Here is an 18,215-nt window from a genome sequence, read left to right on the forward strand (position 1 = left end):
AAAATAGGGGAAGAAAAGCTAGCTAGCTGGTTAGCTTAGCTTAGCTCAAAGACTAGAAACTGTTTGTCATTTGTCATTTGTCAAAGCAACCAAATTAGATCAAATGTGTTGAGCTTAAGATGCACTGCTACAATAAAGGCCTGAGTCCACTGTCCCCACGACCTCAGTTTCAGAGCGCTTCTCATCGGCGCTTACTGTTGCTAGGTTACGAAAGTTGTCTGGCGGCACTTCCGCTTTCCTTGGTAGTGATCGTTAAAGAGCAGCTTCAGCCATGTTTTAAGACATATAAAATGCTCTTCTTGAAATAATAAATTGTGACTGATATGTTTTTTCTGCAAAATAAGTTTAATTAACTTTTCAAAATTCCTGAATCTGCATAGTCCCCGCCCACTTTGTACTACGTTTCTCCTTTGGTAAAATTACAGCCGAAAACAAAACACGTCTCTGCGATCGTTTAGTAGCAACTTAATGAAACTTAGCTAGCTTGAAATGTAGTAATTAGCAGTAGTAACGTTAATGTTAGTAGTCAGTAGTGAGTTTGCAAATATTACGATGACTGTTCGAGCTGGCTCGTGCATCGCTGAAGTGGTTGCCATAGGTTACACATAGTGATATGCATAGCCTGACCCCATCCATTAACGGGATTGGCTCCTTAGGTTTGTGACATCACAAACCCGCCAATCTGAAAACGTGTTGTTCAGCCTGTCCTTGGTACACTGCAGTTTAAAAGTAGACAGGCCCAGCCATGGAGATGACTGCTCATGTTGTCCCTGATATGTCCTGTAGCACATGAAGAACACATGGAGATGTTTACAAGGTTAAACACTGGGTTTTCACTGGAGGGGGGCTTTAAGTCACTTTTAAGTCACTCTGTGTGCTTAATATTTGCTTTTTTTCATTGAAATTTTACAAAGAAAACATAAAAACGATGTAAAGAAACTTCTCCGTCGCTCTCTGTCAGAAACAAAAAATGTCTTTCTGTATTTTTTAAATGTCCTTCTGTCCTGTTTTCCCTGCTCGGATCAGACCGTGGTTTGTGTGGTTATGTGTCTTAACCATGAGGCCTCGGGGGCTCTCAAACTTCTCCTTTAGTGTGTGGAGAGCTTCCTGAACGAGAATAACAAGTGCAGAGGATTTTGGGGAGGAGAGGCCGCTTTTGTCCTCTAAATTGGAGGAATTCATGAAAAAGGTTGCATACGATTTTTGTTGAATGTTGCCACTTATCCATCCTCTTTCTATATCGAATTTTAAACCCTCACAGCGTCTGTGACTGTGAGAAAGTCTGCAGGATTAATGCCCTCTCTCCTGGATTGTTTGCAGTAAAACAAGCTTTCACTTTGCCCTTAAGCAGTCCCGCAGATATCCCATGAAAGCTTGCTCTGTGGTGTTCAATGTATGATAAAGCATCTCAGCAGGTTTCATTTGCTTACAGTCATTAATGTACAGTCGCTCTTAACGTCTCCAAATTAATGTGGCAGTGATTTATGGAGGCTAAAATGCTTCACACAGCAGCTTTTAAAGGTGCACAAGTTCAGGTAGTGCTACATCAACACGACCAGCCTGGCATATATCAGCACTAACATGGATGCAGCAGATGCTTGCACACACACACACACACACATGCACCTTCATCCCCTGCATACTGTGATCATCCTCCCCCCACGTAATAATACCCCACACACACAAACACCCACTTCACACGCCCCCTTCCTCAGGAAAATCCGACCCCGCCCCCCTCAGCTGTCCGTCTCAGCGGCAGGCCTTTTGAACTGGTTGTGAAGCGCAGCGTTTCGGCGGCGCTTTGCTCTGCGCGCTGCCTAATTGGTCCCAATGGCGTTTGAGTCGACGAACAGTAGCCCCTGTCGTGCTGTGCTCCAGTGCTCAGTGCGCTATTATATTCAGGGGCAGTTTCACCCCTCTGCCACTCTGCTGCAGCTGTGTGTGTGTGTGTGTGTTTTTTATTGTGCTAAAGAGAGACCCACTGCCACTGAAGGCCAGATGTGTGCGTGTGTGTAGGTATTCTGAAGGATGCATGCGTTTGTGTGTCTCAAGGGGATTGTTTGTCGTCCTTTTAGGAGACCAGTCTGGTTCTTGTTGTTGATAAATTTCTTACTCGTGATTTCTGCAGCTGTGTGAAGCTAATACTCAGAAAATTATAAAACATATCAAATGTTACTTCTTGTAGTGACTCACACCTGTAATCAGACAGGCATGAAGACCTCCTCTCATTGTCTTAATGAAGCTAAATACCCCCGGAGCGGGCGCTGACGTCTTGCGCATTTGGAGCCAGAGTCTGTGCATTGTCTGGTGGAGCCGCAGTACTGACGTCCGGCCCCTTCTGCTAACCAAAACACACATTTAACCTGTGGCCTTGACGTGTTGGAGCCCTCAGGTGGGCTCAGTCTGCAGCAGAGCAGCTTCTTGTGTCGGTCTGAAGCAGATATTCACGCTTATGTAAAGTTCAACGACTGTAGTGTTAGTGTTACGTCTCCTCTACTCTGCTACTCGGGAACAGAACGCTGCAGGAGCCCCATTTGTCAACAGAGCTGTCAATCATGCATCAAATCAAAGCTGTTTACAGCATCAAATAACTAATTAAAATAAACTTGTCAGGAAAATGAACACTTGGACATAAATCAGCATGATAAGAACTAACTGTAATGACAGAAACCATGTTTGAGAAAAATGCATTTTTGATTTTATAGTTTGTCCCATCTGTTAACATGGAGGAGTCAGCCAGTCAGCAGGGGGCGATAGAGAGGGTTTGGCTTCACTCTCAGGGAGCTGTCATGTCGTCCATCTCTTTAGACAGTCTATGGCAGGGGTCTCCAACCTTTTTTCATCTGAGAGAAAAATCAATGACTTTATATAAAGATGGACGACGCGTCTCCATCTGCTCCCATTGTACGAAAGTGAAAATACCCCCCGTGATAGGCGCTGGCATCTTGCGACGGTGAGAGTCTGCAAAGCAGAGATCGGCGGGTGAAGTAGCCGTAGAGCCGGATTGGTCAACAGAGAAACCATGTTTGAGCCTCAGTTGTCTGTTTTATGTTTTATACTAATGCATTTGTATTACAGATATTATTTAGTGATATTAACCCAACACAATTACGTAACACTCCTCCTCCTCCTCCTCCTCCTGTGCGTATTTCAACTTGTGAGAGTTCGCCCAACAAAGAAAATCTCGATGATGGACACGCTTTAAAGACTATCCTGGAAAATTTCAGGATCTGAATGTTGCTAAATTGTGTAGCAAAATTGTGAGGAATTCGTGTGTAGAAAGGGCTGCTTCCTGCTTTCAGAGTCTCTCATGAAATGTATCTGCTGATTACGATCGTACATCCCATACACGGGTTAGGTGTTAGCTAACAGCAAACATTAGCTTTACTCCTTTTAGCTTATTGTATTTAACTCATTTGTACTGGTGTCTGTAATTCATGTTTCAGTATATTACAGTGTGTGTGTCTTATTCTATTTCTATATTTGTAGTGTAATGTGGTTTTATGATACCGAAAGCTCTTTTTAAGGCCCAACAAGGGATAAGAGTAAGTTTTATTCTCTATTTTGGAGCTATTTTAAGCTGCTTCGTCCGTATAAAATACAATAAATTCACCCAGATATATTAGCTTTCACTTTGACATTCCCACACCACGAGGAGAAAAAAGGAGAAACACCTGCACAAACACATGCTCACCTTTTTGGACCGAACAGAGCACGAGGGCTGTGGATAATTTTTCCGCTCATGCTCCGGGCTTAACTGCATCCCGCACTAAGGCAGCAAAGCTTTGTTGTCCGTTCCAGCAAACTCTTTAGATGTCATTTCAACCCCCTGTCTGCTTGTTCACTCCCTTTTTGAAGCTTTGCATTTGTTTTACCGCTGCCTACTGCTTTGAGATAACAGAGGAGTTTATGGCGGCTGCTGTTGCCCCAGAATTTAATTCCCCTGTTCTGTACCTGTGGTCTGCTGCGCACCGTTTTTTTGTTCTTCTTTAACTCTGCTGTGGTCTCTTCTGCCGTGTCCTGTGCTGCTCTCTTTGCTCTCTCATGTCCTCTCATGCCCTGTAGTCTTCTCTTTTGTTCTGCTCTTATTCATCTTCTCACCTTTGCTCTGCTTGTTCCACTTTATTCTCCTTCTCCTTCCCTCTCCCTTTTCCTGGTTTTCCTTTCTTCTCCCATGTTCTGCTCCTCCCCAGCCATCGTCGGCGCTCCAGACCTGCAGTTTCATAATCAACTTAGCTGTGTTGTTGATTAGATCAGCTGCGAGCGCTGCTAAGATCCTTCGCCCCTCGCTGCCTTAACCAAATTTGTTTGGTGATAACCTTTGTCTTCGAGTGTTTAATCAAGAGATTAGCATTTGGCCTACAGTCTATGAACTACACACTGAATGAATGGCGGCTTGCTTGGCTGCTTGGTTGGCTGGAAAGATGCCCTGCTGCCTGGTCGGTTCACTACTAAGTGAATCAATGGACGAATAGATGAGGGATGGGTGGAAGGGGAAGGGAAGGAACTCAATCAAAAGGCTCTTTTGTGCGGCAGGAAAAGCTTTTATTCAGTGACACTTTCCAACATCATTTAGAAATGTTCATACAGACCTTTTCAGCATATCATTAATAAATCAGGTAGAGTCAAAATTAATTATTTTCTGCTGTCGAGAATGACATATCGCTGTGCGAAGAATGAAAACAAAGCCTGAGTCTGCACAGCTCGATAAATTAATTGAGCCTTACAAATGGATGTCAGACTCATCCTCCATCTTCCAAGTACCATGTTCAATTGTATTCATTTCATTTGAATGAATATCCTGGGTCTTATTTAACTATTAATCATGTAAAAGCTGGTATAATAGTGCATGGTACCATTTTTCCATATAATGAACTGTCAATGTTAAGTTTGGTTTGGTACCAAACTGTACAAACCATTTATCCATTATTATTTACTGATTAATTGTCCAAAACGTTAAGCTAGCTATTTCAACACTTTATTCAAAACTTTAAGCTAACTCTTTATCTGTAACTTTTTAATACTTTTTTCAACTTTTTTCCGTAAAGTGGAGCTTGCTATTTCAATAGTTTATCCAGTTACTTTTAAATGATTATTTCAACTGTTCATCCATGACATTAAACTAACTACGCCAAGCTAACTGTCTTATTTTCTTATCCATTTTTTAACATTTATCAGTTACTTTAAGCAAAATATTTTTTTAACTGCCATATGTTACTTTTAGCTATTTCAGCTGTTAATCTATAACTTTTAGCTAACTATTTTAGCTGTTAATCTATAACTTTTAGCTAACTATTTCAACTGTTAATCTATAACTTTTAGCTAACTATTTCAACTGTTAATCTATAACTTTTAGCTAACTATTTCAGATGTTAATCTATAACTTTTAGCTAACTATTTCAACTGTTAATCTATAACTTTTAGCTAACTATTTCAGCTGTTAATCTATAACTTTTAGCTAACTATTTTAGCTGTTAATCTATAACTTTTAGCTAACTATTTCAGATGTTAATCTATAACTTTTAGCTAACTATTTCAACTGTTAATCTATAACTTTTAGCTAACTATTACTATTTCAGCTGTTAATCTATAACCTTTAGCTAACTATTTCAGATGTTAATCCATAACCTTTAGCTAACTATTTCAGATGTTAATCTATAACCTTTAGCTAACTATTTCAGCTGTTAATCCATAACCTTCAGCTAACTATTTCAGATGTTAATCCATAACGTTTAGCTAACTATTACTATTTCAGATGTTAATCTATAACCTTTAGCTAACTATTTCAGATGTTAATCTATAACTTTTAGCTAACTATTTCAACTGTTAATCTATAACTTTTAGCTAACTATTACTATTTCAACTGTTAATCTATAACTTTTAGCTAACTATTACTATTTCAGCTGTTAATCTATAACCTTTAGCTAACTATTTTGGATGTTAATCCATAACCTTTAGCTAACTATTTCAGATGTTAATCTATAACTTTTAGCTAACTATTTTGGATGTTAATCCATAACCTTTAGCTAACTATTTCAACTGTTAATCTATAACTTTTAGCTAACTATTACTATTTCAGCTGTTAATCTATAACCTTTAGCTAACTATTTCAGATGTTAATCCATAACCTTTAGCTAACTATTTCAGCTGTTAATCCATAACCTTTAGCTAACTATTTCAGCTGTTAATCCATAACCTTTAGCTAACTATTTCAGATGTTAATCTATAACCTTTAGCTAACTATTTCAGCTGTTAATCTATAACCTTTAGCTAACTATTTCAGATGTTAATCCATAACGTTTAGCTAACTATTTTAGCTGTTAATCTATAACTTTTAGCTAACTATTTCAACTGTTAATCTATAACTTTTAGCTAACTATTTCAGCTGTTTATCTATAACTTTTAGCTAACTATTTAAACCGTTAATCTATAACTTTTAGTTAACTATTTCGGATGTTAATCTATAACTTTAAGCTTACTATTTTAGCTGTTAATCTTTAACTTTTAGCTAACTATTTCAGATGTTAATCCATGACTTTTAGCTAACTGTTAAGTGTTTCTGTTAGCCAAATGTCATGCTAACAATTTTATTGGTTTATCTGATACTTTAGCTCATATTTTTCTCAACTGTTTATCCTTTGCTTTTAGTGAACATTTTAAAGTGTTTTTTAGGTTAGTTTTTCAACTGTTAATTCTACTGTTGAGTGAGAAAGGATTTCTGTATGGTCTGAGTCTTCTACTTGACTTTATAAGCTGTACATTATGCCAATCTTCCTCTTTGCATTTCATGTCCGGCCCTTACAACTTCATAGAATATCACAAGAGAGGGACACGTCGGTCCAATGAGTAAATTAAGTCCTGTGTATCCAGCGCTAACGCTACAGTATTAGCCTGACAAATGATGATAGCAGAAAGAGAAAGAAGAGCACAGAGAGCGAAAGAAAGCGGCGGGGGAAGAGAGACGACAGCTGAGCAATACACAGCGCGAGAATCATGAGTTTGACAACAGCGGCCCTGACCTTGCCAGACGTGGACAGGTTCCAAATGAGCCTGGAGTTGGAAAGGTGTCAAGAGCTCTTAAGCTCTGTGGACATTTTTGAACTTCTGTGGCCTCGGTGAAGCTTTCGATGGAGTACACGGCTGTCTGTGTGTTTGCATGTGTGTGCATCTGTGTGTTTGTGAGCATGCAGTACACTCCGAAGCAGCATTTTGACCCTATTGAACTGAGGGGTGAGTGTGTGTGTGTGCCAGCTCGATGGACAGTGTGTCCACCTGTGTGTGTGTGTGTGTGTCCAGCTATTTCAGACAGTCTATAAAAGGCGACGGAGTGTGTGTTTATAGGGCAGACTAAATACAAAAGGTACCTGCTTGTGATTGGTGTTGATTGGAACTAGGTCAGGTCGCTCCTGCTGTCTCTCCTCCACTCTTCTTCCCTCTTCATTCTCTTCATATCTCTGCCCTTCTTTCTCCTCCTAAATCTTTTCACATGTCTCTAAATCTCTTTTTTAATTCAGTTCCTTTCTATAGTTTTATTTAACTCACATAATCATTGCCTCTCCCTCTGTTTTATTACATTATTTTATGTCTTATGTCTGCCTTTTACTGCTTCCTTGTTCCACTTTACATTTTCTTCTGTATGACATTAAAACTTTAGATTCTTATAAGTTTTTTTTTTTAAAAGTAGAAAATCCAGCCTGTCTAAGAGGTACTAATTTAAATTCATTTCATAATGATTAGTTTTAATTAAAGGCACAGTATGTAATCCCTATAGATGAGAGCAACCCATCCGGGTAGAAAAGTTGTGGCCCCGCCCCTTTCTGGGTCCCTCTAATATGAATAGCGGTAAATAGGAACCCTGGGGTCTTTGACGGCTGAATAACTTAACATAAGAATAGAATAAGTACAGTTTTAACACTATTTAGTGCCCTAATCCAACAGCCAGTCAGCAAACAGATGTATTATGAGTTTTCTGATCAACGATTGGCATCGTGACTTTGAAATAATCATTGTGCGCCAATTCAAACGAGATGGCGGACTCTTAAATGGCCGAAGAATACATTTTAAAATGTAAAAGTTTTTGGTTTCAACTCGATCGAATAGCTAACAATATAAATGTAAAAAATAACAGAAGGGGCCTTGAAACAAATTATCTTTAAAATCATAGGTTAAGTAACTTGAAGTTAGTTATAATAGCTAGTTAGCCCACTAGCTACCTGTTGCTAGGCCACGTCCTTTGAAGGATGCAGCTCCCAAATTGAGACACAGCTTATTTACAAAGGTCCAGTAGGGGCGTGTCTACGGGGTGGCCTTGTGTGCATCACCCCTAACATGATACCTTAATGTTAGTATGTAAAGTAGATTTGATCAGTGGAGTCAGAAGTGGTTAATAAATGCTACAATAACAAACAACAGAATTTGGTGATGTTGTTATGTAGCATGGGATCATGGGAGTTGTTGTCATTATTATTGAACAACCACCGTACACAGAGGTGCTAATGCAGTAAAGTTTAATTTCCTTTTGGTTTAGTCCGGTTGTGCCATTTTATTACAATGAAATAGCCGCATGCAATGTTAGCTTACATTAGCGTTAGCCAACTTTCTTCCTAGCTCTGACGTATCATCTGGTGTTTCCCAGGGCGACCAGATGTAATACCTTGAGTACCTTACCTTGAATATAATTACATATTTTTCTGGGTTTGAACTTTGTTGTAAAAATGTTGGATTATGTGAGCACACATTTTAACTAAATATATATAACAGGAGTCAAGCAGGGGTCAGACTAGGGATTAGCCTAGGGTTCCCCCTCCTCCTAGAATCTGATTGGCCATCCCATGTGACACCTCATAATCCTAAACTATGATTTGCTATCTGCTTGGTTGAAGGCGGGACTTAAGTTTAAACCAAACTAATTTTACTTAAAACTATTTTGACTTGTCTTACAACAGCCTGTTAGCATCTTTTGTGGCGTTTTAATGTAGCATATTTTCTTTAGTTGGTACTTTTTACTGTAGGAATGTAACAGCTGTACAAACATACCTTAATGTTTTACAAAGTAGATATGATTAGTGGAGTCAGAAATGGTAAATAAATGCTTTACAGACATGTTTTTGCGTACACATTCTTCATGCAGTCAAAAAAGTCTAGACACGCCACCGAGCTCTAGCTTTTTTAAGACATTTTAATGCAGAAATGTTACATCTTGTCCCTCTATATGCCGCCTATTATTGTCAAAAATAAGTCAAACCAAAGCCACGTTTCTGTCATATCTGTGTGGAATTGCAGGTTTGCCATCCTCCTTCCTGTATCTCTCCTCCTGCTCGTCATCACTCCGCTTTCTTCCCATTAGCACAATTTATTAAACTCTTCACACATTCACTTCCCATGTCTGAACACACATGAATACCTCTCGACACAAACTTACGGCAAACACATGCCACACAACAAATTCTCACCTCCCCCCTCATTCACACAGTATACCCCCGAGTGTGCATACAGCGAGGCTCCGGTATTTTTGTCTGCCACTGTGCCATATGGGGCATGTTATCGTTTTCCATATAGATTCCTCCTCTACAAATCCAATAAGAACGTGGCACCACAGTAATTGCTAAGGAGTGTAATTCATGACTAATTCATGTCAGGGTTAATTTATTAAAACTGACTCATCAATATTTCACACAACTCCTCCATTATTCACGGCTGAACATGCGCTAAAACGTATCTGTGTCAGGCCATGGACTTAGCATGGCAAGTGTGTGTCTGTGTGTGTGTGTGTGTGTGTGGCGCTAAGTTGTTCTGATTTACAATGACAAGAAGAAAAGCAAACTAGAGAGGAAGGATTTAAATATTTGCACAAACGCGAGGCAGGATGACGAGGATGTTCTTACTGCAGCTTTGACTGGAGTAGTCTGGTCAGTGTCGCTCGCGCTCGTCCTCCAGGTGGAAACAGATGCTGCCGCTGTTTGAATTTTAATTCACCTGCTGTACAGCACAGCTCGGATAGTCTCCTCTAGCTCGAGCTGGAAACTGACTCCAATATCAAACTAGAGGTGGGTGGATGTGTGCCTTTGTTTTAAAGGTACATGTGCTGTTTCTCAGCCTTCTCCTGACACATACAGGAGCTATAGAAAATAACGGCGGGGGTTAGATTATAGGTTTGTGTTTCTGGCATTGAAAGGAAGGCAGTGAAGGTGACTGTCTGTCGTCCTGCTTTGAGCAAGGCACTTAACACCCAGCTGCCCCAGTGGACCTGCTCAGTGGACCATTAAAGGACTAACTGGACAGCTTCTGGATGCAGAAGTACTCTATATACTCCTGTGAGTTTGAAAAATAACCCCCGGTTTGTTTTTATTTTCTACATATTTCATTGGCTTTTCAAAAACAGAGGGTAACAAAAAGCACATTTCACTTAACCAGAGCTCTATCATAAAGAGATTCGCATGTACAAGGTGCAAAGAAGGTGTGAGATGAAAGGGGATAAACCAAACTGAAACAAAAGGAAAGAGACAAAAATAAATAGATAAAATAAAAACACACTGGTTTTAACAAGATAGACGGTGCATTCAGACCCGACAGCTTTGGTCCGGACTTTTGGACTTCACGCCGAAAGCCCCGTTCGTTTGGACAGGTGAGAACATTCAAACACGCAGACCAAACCACCGGACATTGGTCCCCCAGAAAAGGCAGGACACGATCCGTTTCCAGACAAACTACGGTCCGGTTCGATTCAGGCGAGAACATGAAAGGACTTAAAGTAGGACCTAATATAGGACGCAAACAAAAACACTGTGCATTGTGGGTTGTTTACGGATTCTGACACTTACTATCGGAATTGCAATACGCTGCTGTTGCTCTATTGTTGTATGTCACAACGTCGCTTTACCTAAAAAATGTTACATCCAATAGATGAACAGGAGTGTGTTCGCTCTCTTTGTTTACTTAAGGAAGTTTTCTTACCTGGAAATTCTGACCAATCAGAGAGCAGCTTCCTTGCGCATCAAAACTTTTGTTCCGCTGATAAAAGCTGCCGTGTGAACACGAACCAAACTCGAGGCAAAATGCAACATTGAAACAATTTGCTCTGTGATTCGGATCAAACAGACTTTAGGTGTGAAAGCAGCCTGTTTTTTTTATGTGTATGCAGTGTTTTGGAAGCTGCTCTGAAAGCCACCAGTTGTTTCACATTGGAAGAAGTTTAACTACAGTAAAGCTACCTGAGGGAGATTTAAAGATGAAGATATACTGTACATTAATGTCCCCATAGGAACATTTGTTTTGTTATTGTTTTCATAAATCTACTTTAGCTCAAAGCAGCTCAAACTACTTCAAAATGACAGTGTGTGTTTATGCCCTTATTAAATATTTAAGCAATATCACATGAGAGGGTGTGTTCATCTGCGACCTAATCACAGCCGTGATGATATGCAGTACATCACTCCCTCTCATGTGATACTGCTTTTACACAACAGTTATACAAGCGGCAAATAGTACTAAAACATAAAAGGCAACAACAGAGGACTTTTTCCTCCACCAACTCAACTGGTGTCACAACTTCACTGAAACTGGACTTTTGTTGCCAAGCAACCGAAACATCTGTGTCTCCAGGTTACCACAGATCAGCTGTTTTTATCATGAACATGTATCTGTTTGTTTTAATTCATCATCGTCTGCTGTGTGATTCAGAGGTACCAGCTTGATCACTGTAGACATACACGGTCTGCTGTAACGTTAATTAACAGTATACAGAACACCTGGCTGAGGTGGAGTGATACACAGGGTGAAAAGTCCCTTTGATGCTGTCCTCTATATCAGCGCTCATGGAATGCCTCTCATCCAATCAGATTACTTGGCCGGATTAACTGTTGTATAAAATTAAATAAAGTCACATGCCTACAGAAAACTCAATCATATGTCATTCATTAACCAAAAAAATGACCCCATTAATCAGAGAAAAGGTGATGAATATCAGCAACAAATAACACCTGTAATATTCCAGTTTAATCCAGCTCCCTTTTAATCTGTCCTTAACAAAACAACTGTATTGTGTATTAATATATATTGTTTACTGTATGTAGTTTCTTGGCCAGGTATTGTGCAAAAAAGAGATTTTAATCCTCAGCGACTACCTGGTTAAATAAAGGTTACATAAGAAACATCACATCTGTAACATGTAGTTAAATTACCACTTTAATTACCTGTAGCTCTCTGTGTGCGTGTATGCAGGCACATGTTTGTCAAACCTTTATGTAAATGGAACAGGAAGTTCAGAGGAGGTGATGGAAGCTGCTTTGGTCACATGATTAGGACACAGAGTCGGGGTAGCTTCCTGTAAACACACAGTCACAGTGTGAGGGGGAGAAGAGAGGAAGAGAGCATCGCTGTGTAGTAGTAACATATCCCATCCCCTCCCTCTTTTTCTTTGAATCCCACCTCCCTTCTCTCTCTCTCTCTCTCCGTCGCTTCCCCTCCCACCCTCTGCGAGATTACCGTTACCATAGAAACACAGCAGATTGGCTTGGAAGTCACAGTTACTGCCGTGTGTAGGATGCACACACACGTAGACACGCACACACACACACATTGTTGCACGTAACAAAAGCTCGATGAAGAATAAAAGGGGGCACGCGGCGTCGAGTCATTTTGTAAATGGCTAATGATTAATGCAGCAGATTGTGTGCACAGTGTATCAGCGATGGGTGTTGGTGTGTGTGTGTGTGTGTGTGTGTGTGTGTGTGTGTGGAGGGGGTCAGCTGGACACACGAGGCTGCAGGAGACAGTGTGATGCTGGAGGACTCTGCTCATCACAGCCCGGTGGACATATCAATATTTAATACAGGAAATAGAATAAGGAAGCTGGCATCTGACTGATTGCTGGATTATTACATAAGGTCCTCCGTTCTGTAGATAGATAGATAGATAGATATCGAAAATATATTTTGCATATAAAGATACATAGATGCATATAAAGATGCATATATCGATGCATTTACAGACACAGAGATGCATATGCAAACACATACATGCATATAGAGATACATATAAAGATGTGTATATAGATACATATATAGAGATGCATATATACATACAGTACATGTATCGGTGCAGATATAGAAACATCTACATCGGAAATATATTTTGCATATATAGAAACATATATAGACATGCAGTAGATGCATATATAAGAACATATAGATACATGCATATATGGATGCATATATAGAAACATAAAGGTACATATAGATACATATATAGATATAAATATACATATATAGACACTTAGATACATATATTAACACATAGATACATATATACATACATATATAGACACAGACACATGTATACTGTAGATACATATATAGACACAGATACATATATAGATACATATATAGACAGACATATAGATACATTTCTAGACACATATATAGATACATATACAGACACATACATATATAGATACATGTATAGACACAGACACATATATAGATACATATATAGACACATATAAACACAGACACATATATAGATACATATATAGACACAGACACATATATAGATACATATATAGACACATATAAACACAGACACATATATAGATACATATATAGACACATATAAACACAGACATATATAGATACATATATAGACACAGACACACATATATAGACACATATATAGACACAGACACATATATAGATATATATATTGACACATATATAGACACAGACACATATATAGATACATATATAGACACATATAAACACAGACACATATAAACACAGACACATATATTGACACATATATAGACACAGACACACATATATAGACACATATAGACACAGACACACATATATAGACACATATAAACACAGACACATATATAGATACATATATAGACACAGACACACATATATAGACACATATAGACACAGACACATATATAGATACATATATTGACACATATAAAGACACAGACACATATATAGATACATATATAGACACAGACACATATATAGACACATATATAGACACAGACATATATATAGATACATATATAGACACAGACACATACAGATACATATGTAGACACTGACATATATAGATACATATATAGACACAGACACATATATAGATGCATATGTAGACACTAACACATATATAAATACATAGATGCATATACAGATACATCGATACACATATACATAAATAGATACATACATAGATACATAGATACAGACTGATTACATTTCCTCGTACTGTACATGTGGCCCTGTCAGGTGTTTACAGACCACATCAGCACACTGGCACAAAGCCTGTTCTTTCCACGCACACGCATGCACGCAATCACACACAAACACACTCACACACGCGCTCTGGTCGTTGATATATTCATCTACATATATATGGTGTGCACGGTTTTGAGGCAGAGTGTTTCCATGGAAACAGCAAGGCAGGGAGAGAGAGAGAGAGGGGGAGGAAGAGAGAGTAAAGGGTGAGGGAGTGAAAGAGTTAAGCGATGCTGTGTGTGTGTACGCGTGCGTGTGAGTCTGTGTGTGTATATGTGTGTGTGTATGTGTGGGATGACAGTGGAGTGATTTGAGTTCACCTGACATAAACATGCTCTCATATACACACACTTACACACTCCCACGCACATTCACCATAATCACTGCAAGAGGATACAGTGTGGAGTGTCTGCCTCTGTGTGTGTGTGTGTGTGTGTGTGTGTGTGTGTGTACGCTTCCATCGGTGTGTTTGTGTGGTGGAGAGGGAGAAACGGAGAGAAAGCAGCATTGTTTCTGTCAGGTGAAATCATTTCACCTCCCTTCAACTGAACAACAACAGCACACACACACACACGCACACTGATCTGACAAGCTGCTAGTGGTGTCTTATATTGTTCTTTTTGTTGCATTTAGACACAAACTGCATTGCTCATTTTAATGCTCCCTTTTCGTCCCTCTCTCCAGAGCTTGACTTATGATTCGTCAGTGGAAAACAACAAAACTTGGTGTAAAAAATGGTCAATTTATCATTTTGGCGATGCAACAATTTTAAATATTTTTTGATGTTATCAGTCATGTGTCCGACTGGAAGATTTGTTTTAGTGCTCCATGCTACCTGATTGATAGTTACAGTATGTAGGCTGATTAATACGATTTTCTGTGTAGAAAAAAATACAAATTTGAATGTGTGTGATTTTAAAAATGTAGCTTTAGCTTGTGTTTAAAATTTAAAATTCTGTTTAAATAGAATTTAATCACAGATACCACTTTTTTTGTTGGCATGATGATGTCATTTTAAAGTTGGTAGTTGATCACATAGAAATATCCATCCCAGCACAGAAACTGGGGGCAGTTAGCTTAGCTTAGCAAAACTTCTTAAAACATGGGGAAACAGCTAGCCAACATGTGAGTGACGCGTTATATCTCGTACAACAATGTGATGTCTTAAAAGGGGTTATTTCTGTTCTATTTGTTGGTTGAAACTGATTCATGACATTCACTTGGCGGCCATTTTCCTCTGACAACCTGCGTAGAGCGGGAAGCTGTCAATAATGTTGTACGATAATGTACACCAGCTGAAAAGACGGTGGATATACTATGATCGATTTGTTGTTCGCTGGTTTGCTTCCTTCCAGTTAGGACAAAAGCTAATTTTAGCATTCATCACTTCTAGCTAGCATTACAGCTGATAGTGTTACACAATGGGATACGAAAGGCGTACACTCCTAGCTAACGGTAATGTTGCTTGCCAACTTTATGTTAGCTAGGAATTGATTGAAAGCTAACGTTAGCTGCTGTGACTTAGCTATTGATATCCCCGCATCCCTGTAGTTCATACCTCTACCTACGTATGTATCTGCACACAAATGCACTCATATCCCTTTCCCACTTAAAATTAGCGCATTGACGCAGGTTTTTCAGACCCGGGAAGACCCCCTTATAGATGCTGATTGTCTCTGTTCCCATTGCCAGTGAAGTATCCTCCTGTCAGTCTTTTTTCTGCTGCGTCACCGTCCGACGTCACAAATGCGCCGGAGACAGGGTTAGTAAGCAGTGAAGATGTTACGGTTGTTAGGTCTTTATTGTATCTATTACTCATTCAGTCTGTTTATCAAACTCAGTGCCAACAAATTTGGAACGTTGATCGAGCGCTGCTCGGACGGAGACGGGTTGAATTTGTAGCTGAGATGACGAGGAGTCGCAGAAGTTACCGACGGAGCATAGCATCGCGCCGGAAAGGGGGCGGAGATTAGCGTGTCAGCACGGGTTTTATGTTCCCATCAATGCCGATCAGAGCTGAGGCGATAATTACCCGGGTCTACTGTAGAGTCATTTGACCCGGGTTTGAATGCTGATTGTAGCCTTTCCCATTAAGCAAAAAAGCCGAGTGTTAGCAGGTTGTTTGACCAGTGGGAAAGCAGCTTTTCTGTATGTTCACACACACCTATACAAATCCTGCTCTAGACCTTCTCTAAGATGTTACACCTCTAGCCACCCAGAGGCTGTATCATCTTCTGACATTAGCCGATGGGTTTCAAGTTTGTCAAACAAGAAATCATATAAACATATAGAGCAATTTGAGAGCCGCCACTGACAACCATATTTTTTAGCAGGTGATGTATGCTTCACTGAGTCCATCTCCTTGATGTTTTCCTCCACAGGTACCTGATGAATGTGACGTTTGAGGGGCGTAATCTGTCGTTCAGCGAGGACGGATACCAGATGCACCCGAAGCTGGTCATCATTCTGCTCAACAAGGAGAGACAGTGGGACCGGGTGAGAGAGACTTATAAGGGCAGAAAAGTGTCCGTGTGTGTGCTGCTGGTTAAAACACATCAAATGTTAATGATTATGTTTCAAGTGAAGTAAAAGAGATAGTGAGTTACTTTTGTTCTTAATTGGTGTATGAGTATCTGTCCGTGTTTCTATCTGAATCATCAGATTTCCACTTTACGCCCTGAGCTTTACAGACGCTCCTCCGATTAGATGTTATCAACCTGGCGAAGGTGCCTTTGAGCAAAGCGCTGCAGCACCAGCTCCAGAGAGGTGATGCAGTGAGAGTGCTCGTCTGCCACTTCTCATTTTAAAACCGTCCACTTTGCCCGTCTGCCACTTCACAAGCTTTTTTTGTCTTTAGTGCCTCTTGTGCCTGCAAAGAGTTCACGTCAGGACAGACACAGAACAAGTAATTAAAAAAACATCACTTGTGTCTATCTCTGCGTTTACGCGTTCAGTCCCAGAACACCAAATATGGTCGGCCACAGCCCTCTGAAAGTCCCTGTAAGCTTAATGTGGAATCCTTGTTGTGGACGAAAGAGACAACAGAGAAAGAGACATTAAAGAATAAAGTTTTGATACTGTGGCATCCTTTGAGTTAGTGTGTGGATAAACTTCCCAGCATGCACCTTGGGGACTCTGTAGGTCTCATTTTATGTGTTTTATTTTACATTGTGTTCTGCAACGTTTCAGCTCCTTCCACATTACATTTGTTGCCATAAAATTTATGACCATGACGTTTTATGGTGCACAGAATCTTGGCTTTATCGTTATAAGGTGCGTGCTGCACGTCAAAATATGGAGGGCATCTTAACTTTCTGCTCTGTTGTTGTTTTGAAGCTTAGATCACCGTGCGACTACACTCTGATAGCGATCTTTCCATGCACCCAAAAAGCATATTCATGCTTTAAGCACAAAAATGTGAATGTGTGACTTAATGGACACAAACCAAACCCCATTCAAACTTTTGTATGTATTCAGAAAGCTCTCAATAGGTGCTTTTTGACAGCAGGAACTTTCCCCAGAAACTGGGAACCCTTTGAGGAGAAGCGTTTCGATAGCAGGAACCAGGGTCTAAATTTAGTCCTGGGGTAATCTCTATTGACAGATTCTACATAGAAATGTAGGAAGGGACATGGATTTCCGGGACGGCAACTGTTCTGGTTTCTGTTTGTAGTACGCTTGCAGTCCGGGTAATATTGACCAATCACGTATCGGCAGGCTGCGGCGTATGCAGGAAAAACAGTCCGTGTGGAGAGCAAAAGCCAGTGGAGCGTAATGCAGCGTAATAACATCCCATCAGCGGCTATCTGACAATGATTTAGCTTCTTATTAATCTCCATAAACAGACATCTGCATGCTAACAGCTAACAATGTGTTCTAGATCTAAAATTCAACTTGAGACAAATTCCTTTGACGCTGTGTCACGAAAGCCGTTCA

The 18,215-nt window shown here is 39.9% G+C and overlaps 1 protein-coding gene across 3 annotated transcripts in view; it reads left to right on the forward strand.

Annotated features, from left to right (window-relative positions):
• Nucleotides 1-18,215, forward strand: part of LOC138604410 (glutamate receptor ionotropic, NMDA 2B-like) — a 153,871-nt gene that overhangs the window by 98,252 nt on the left and 37,404 nt on the right. For all 3 annotated transcript variants that reach the window (XM_069676337.1, XM_069676341.1, XM_069676340.1), the window contains exon 8: nucleotides 16,661-16,775. In XM_069676337.1, coding sequence (XP_069532438.1) covers nucleotides 16,661-16,775 — 115 coding nt within the window. The remainder of the gene's footprint in view (nucleotides 1-16,660; nucleotides 16,776-18,215) is intronic.

Source organism: Semicossyphus pulcher, unplaced genomic scaffold, assembly GCF_022749685.1.
Source record: "Semicossyphus pulcher isolate SPU_LCO1_2020_fin unplaced genomic scaffold, fSemPul1.0.p SCAF_25, whole genome shotgun sequence".
Lineage (NCBI taxonomy): Eukaryota > Metazoa > Chordata > Actinopteri > Labriformes > Labridae > Semicossyphus > Semicossyphus pulcher.